At 44.5% G+C, this 5,080-nt stretch overlaps 1 protein-coding gene across 1 annotated transcript in view; it reads right to left on the minus strand.

Annotated features, from left to right (window-relative positions):
• Positions 1–5,080, minus strand: part of MYO5C (myosin VC) — a 91,213-nt gene that overhangs the window by 67,425 nt on the left and 18,708 nt on the right. The window contains 2 exon segments of the mRNA XM_023527721.1: positions 2,264–2,408; positions 3,004–3,169. Coding sequence (XP_023383489.1) covers positions 2,264–2,408; positions 3,004–3,169 — 311 coding nt within the window.

Here is a 5,080-nt window from a genome sequence, read left to right on the forward strand (position 1 = left end):
TCCTGAAATCTCAGTTCTCAGAGGACAGCTATGGGCCAGCTTTGCAAACAGGCCTGTAAGGAAAGCAGTCTAAGGCCTCTGTCAACTCCTTTCTGCATATTCCCACTTAAATATAAAAAATATTTTATAGACATTATTTGGAGAGAAATTATTCAAAATGTGCTTGAGAACATCTGTGTTCTGTAAGCCAAAATGCTGTTACATAATTTAGAGATCTTAAAAAATGCATTAAATTTTTCATGTCATAAAATTATGATGGTAGAACCTTACTATAATGCCATCTTATGTATCTAGCACCACTTGTGCTAAAGGCTCTGTGAATACTTTGTAGGGATTCTCATGTAAGCCTCACAAAAATCCTATGCCATATTTATCCATTTTACAGATGAGTAAAACAGTGACTCAGAGAGGTAAAGCGACTTACTTGATCCAAGGCACAGAGTACACAGCTTCCCTTGTGAACAATGGAGAGCATCTGAGTGACAGAGCTCCTGATCCAAAAGAGGAAGCTAAGACTCTGTAGCGAATGGCACCCCCAGTGTCCCTCAGCCAGGTAGAATGGGGCTGGCTCTCCTGACCCCAGTCTAGCATTGACAAGTCCAACATGAGCCTGCCTTAGGTTGGTTCTGCTATTACAGTTCGACAGCCAGACCTCTGGAGAAAACAGGCTCTTCAAGCTTGAACCTAGCTCAGGCCTGCAGTGCCAACGAGCTCATGCTGCTGATGCCCAGGAGTGGCCCTGGCCCTTCAGGCTCTGAGCCGGGGACTCTAATGATGCAGTCGCCTGGAGACCTGCAGGGAGCCAGGACAAATACCAGAACCACAGGTTTTTAGGACTGGAAGGAAACTTGCTGCAGCAGAAATCAAGGTAATGGTTATTAATTCTCTACCTAACATTCGTCTTCCCCTTCCTTCCTAGGGAATATGCCCCAATTTTTACTGGGCACATTACTGCCCATATTAAAGACTACATATCCCAGTCTCCCCTGCAGCTAGTCATGGCCATGTGAGAAGGTCCTAGCCAATGAGCTATGAACAGAAGTGCTCTGTGGGGGCTTCTGGGAAGTCTCCTCAACCATGATCTTCCTCTGGGATACTCCGTCACCTAGAATATGGAGGAGATGGCTAAGTACCAGCTTGACACTGAGGATAAGAGTACCACCCCAGGAATGGGGAGCTGGAAGTAATCAGATCCCTGATGACTTCGTAGAAGTGCCACGCTGGGCCTGGACTTCTCTGCAGGAGAGAACCACACACATCTACCTTATTTAAACCATCATTATTTTATGATTATAAGCAGTGGAGCTTGTAATGGGTAATCTCTGAGCACCTAACTCCCAGATGAGAACAGTGAAACTGAGGTAGACTAGGGGCTATGCCCAAGGTTATGCAATAAATAACGAGGTCTCTCACTTCCGGATTCCATCTGTGAAATGAGGGCACTGATGATGGCTCAACTGGCTTCATCAGGGTGTTGTAATACTCAAAGGAGACCGTATTTGTGAAAGTTCTTTTGCAAACTGTACAAAGATCTACAAAGATATTTTTATTCTTCGTTCTTTATAGATGAGGGACTGAAGCCAAAAGAAGACAGTTATAGGAAAAAGAAACTACACGTGGAGTCAGAAAATTTAAGTGCAAATCCCAGATCGGCCTTGTACTTGCTGGGTGACCTTGGGCAGATGACTCTCTAATCTCAGTTTACTGCCCAGGCATCTTCATGGGCTATTCTGAGGGCACCCAAGATGATGTACAGGAATGTGTGCACATGGCGCTTGGTCCACAGGAGGCTTTTAATAAATGTTTGCTAGCAAAACAAGAACTCTACAAGGCCATACAAAAAACAAAGTAGCAAAACTAGGATAAAACCCCAAATCTCCTACAGCTAAAACCTGTGCTCATCTACCATTAGACTCTGTTGCCTTGGATCTGTAAAAAAGCTTAAACATCTCATAGAAGAGAATAAATCAATATTCCTCCAAACTAAAGTACTGCAAGAGAAGCGTCTGCTATTCCAAGATTGATAGGACTGATTTTTGACTACCTAGAAGGAACAAACCCAGGAAACTCGGTTTAGACAGGTCAATTACATATAACAGTCATTTGCGACTTGGTACAGGTCATCTGCTCTACCAAGCCCCCCCTCTGGTCTGATGGTTGCTTTTAATAACACCAAACCATATGTCTCTCCTTCACAGTGAAGACCCAGCAAAGGCAGGAGCACTGGGAGAGGAAGAGAAAGAACCGCCTGGCAGGAGGCTACCTGGCCATCTGCTTGTATGCCTCTTCTGCCACGGCAAATATGTGTGGGTCCATATCGCCCATGTTCTGCCCGCTGTAGGCGTGGATGATGGCATCTCCGTATATCGGCAACTGCTTGTAAGGGTTCATGGCCACCAAGATGATTCCTGAGGAAAGATGTTAGATGCAGTGATAAGATTCTTACTGTCACCCATTTCTCCAGGTTCTTTTGAGGAACCCCAGCTCTGCTACTTAAATTAAACCTTTTGTGTGACCTTGGGCGGGCCACTTAATGCTTTGAATATCAGTTCCCTGCCAATGCCCATTCTGAGGGTTAGCCGAGATGACAGATGCGATTGTTCTAAACTGAGAAGCTTTTGCAATTTTCAGTGTAAATATAATGACAATATCATTGTCCAAAGTAACTAATAAATTTATCAAATCCAGTGAGAAACTTAAACACAAGCTTGATCCACATATATTTTTCTTGGTAGTCCAATCTTAGTTCTTGTTGAAAATTCTCCTCACATAGATACTTCCTTTTATTAAAAAAAACCAAAAAACCAAAAACAAAAAAACAAAAACCTCTCTAAGATCAAATGTTTATACCTTTTAGACAGAAATTGGGCAAATGTTTAGGTGTAATTATATAGTTGAACAGAGACAAGATTATAATGTAATATAAAATGTAATCAGGATGCTCTAGACAGCAAGCATCACGTTTTAGTGCCTTTCCTGCTCTCCTAGAATCTCTCTCCTTACCACTGTACGTGTAAATGAGTTTGGATTCTGCAAAGCGGATTCTGAGATTGTGGAGCACCGCGGGCTCATGGAGATAGCTGAGGGCCGTGAGGTCATTCTCACCCACGAGGATGTCAGGATTCCGGAGCGGAGGCAGAGATTCTGGATTGACACAGTAATCCAGCTCCTGTGGACAAAAATAAAGTTCTAGAAGAAAAAGATTTTGAGTGTTTCTGCTGAACCCCTATCTCCTGCTATCCCTGACACTCTGAAAACCAAACTTATGTATAGCAATGAGAAAATAATCTTCATGGTTGACTTTTAAAAACTGAGAGCTGGGGACCAGGACATTAGCTGTGTGTCCTAAGATGAGTCGCTCACTCTCTCTGAGCCTCCCTTCTCTCATCTGTGAAAAGACTGGCTGGACCAGATTAGAGATCCTTAAGGCATGACAGGGAAGCTACATGGGCGTGGTCCTGGGCACCCCATCCCCAATCCTTCCATGGAGTCCCACTTCTATGTGGTATAGATGCCATGGAAGTTTTGATTTGAAAACAGAATTTTGCTGCTAAAATGACATGATGACCTAAAGACCCCTGAAGCTCTAAGGCTGCCAAATCTCTGTTGGAGGTTGACATGTTACATGATGAGAAGTGTCTGAAGGCGTCCATGCAGGTGGTGGTCTCTGAAAGAGGCTACCAGTGTAGGTGACTCCTATCTGCAGCCGCCCATGTTCCTGAGGGCTCACAGTTCCCCCTGCAGGGCTGCCTGTTCCTGTCATCCTCAGCCTTGGGCTGAGTTGTCCAGGATGGTTTCTCTTCTGCCAGATTTCACTGAGTATTCTTAAAGTGGCTGCCTGAGCAGGACCAGGTTAGCATGTCTTGTGACATCCCTCCCACAGACAACTGGGCCTTCCAAATGTCAGAGCATCATGAGACCTTATGACCATCTCTTCTAACGTCCTTCACTTTCATTTCACAGCTTGGGGCAGGGACTTAAGTTACCTGGCAAGCTTGTTTTCATTCTACCTTCCCAGGCTGCCTTCCTTCCATACCTAGTCCTACACCAGCTCCACAAGGTGACTCAGCTGCCCCTTAGCAAGTGCCCACTGTATAGACCCCGTGCCAAGCACTCAGCACTGGTTGTTTCATTTAATCTTCACAACCGCCTTCCAAGGAGGACATGATTACTCTAATGACCAGTTAAGGAGACAGGTTCAGAGAGGTGAAGCTCCTTGGCCAAGGTCACACAGTTAATTTGGGTCTGGCAGGCTCTGAAGCCTACATCGTGATGCTTCCTATCAATGCTGACAGGGATTTGGTTTGTTGATTTGTTGGTTGCTTGGTGTGTTGTGCATAAGGAGAGTAGCTCAGGGCAATCCAGGACAAATGGACGTAAATCCTCGTAGCAGCTGGCAATCATATTTCTGGTCCTGCCCAAAGTAGAATATTCTTCATCTATACACTTTTATTTTGAGAGTAAAATCAAGAAAAATCCTGCTCATACATAATGTTTACATTCTTGTCTGAGTTTTTCTGTTATCTGTTTTAAACTAACGGCCTCCTTTTCCTGTGTGTATTATATGTGAAAGAAACAAGGAAAGAGAAAGACAAACAGAACAGACACTCTGGGGGAGGGGGAGAACATGTGAAGAACATCAGATTGACAGTCAGAGCCAGATGCTATTTTTCTGTACAAAGCAGGCTTTGTCCTTCGTGGTACAGACAAAGGGTTAAGGTACAGAGAGGTCTGGCTGCCTGCCATCTTACCTGCCTCTCTCTTCCTCCTCTGGGCAGCTGGTTCAGGGCCAGGTATGTTGTCACCTGAAACCCTATTAAAGCAGCGAACTGCCACTGCAACTGCTGTCTTCAGTTTTCTCCGAAAGCCATCTGATCCCTAATCAGAACCTTGACTGTGCACAGGAATCACTCAATAAATGCTGCAAGGAGTTACAGATGGAAAGGAAAGGCTGAATGGAAACCAGCCTCCTCTCACTATGTCTCTCTTGCATTTGCACACGTACATCTGGATTATCTTGTTTGATCTTCAGCAACCCTCCCTGTGAGGTCATGCTGTTATTAACTCCATTTTACAAATA

Source organism: Pteropus vampyrus, unplaced genomic scaffold (assembly GCF_000151845.1).
Source record: "Pteropus vampyrus isolate Shadow unplaced genomic scaffold, Pvam_2.0 Scaffold19, whole genome shotgun sequence".
In the NCBI taxonomy this organism is placed as follows: domain Eukaryota; kingdom Metazoa; phylum Chordata; class Mammalia; order Chiroptera; family Pteropodidae; genus Pteropus; species Pteropus vampyrus.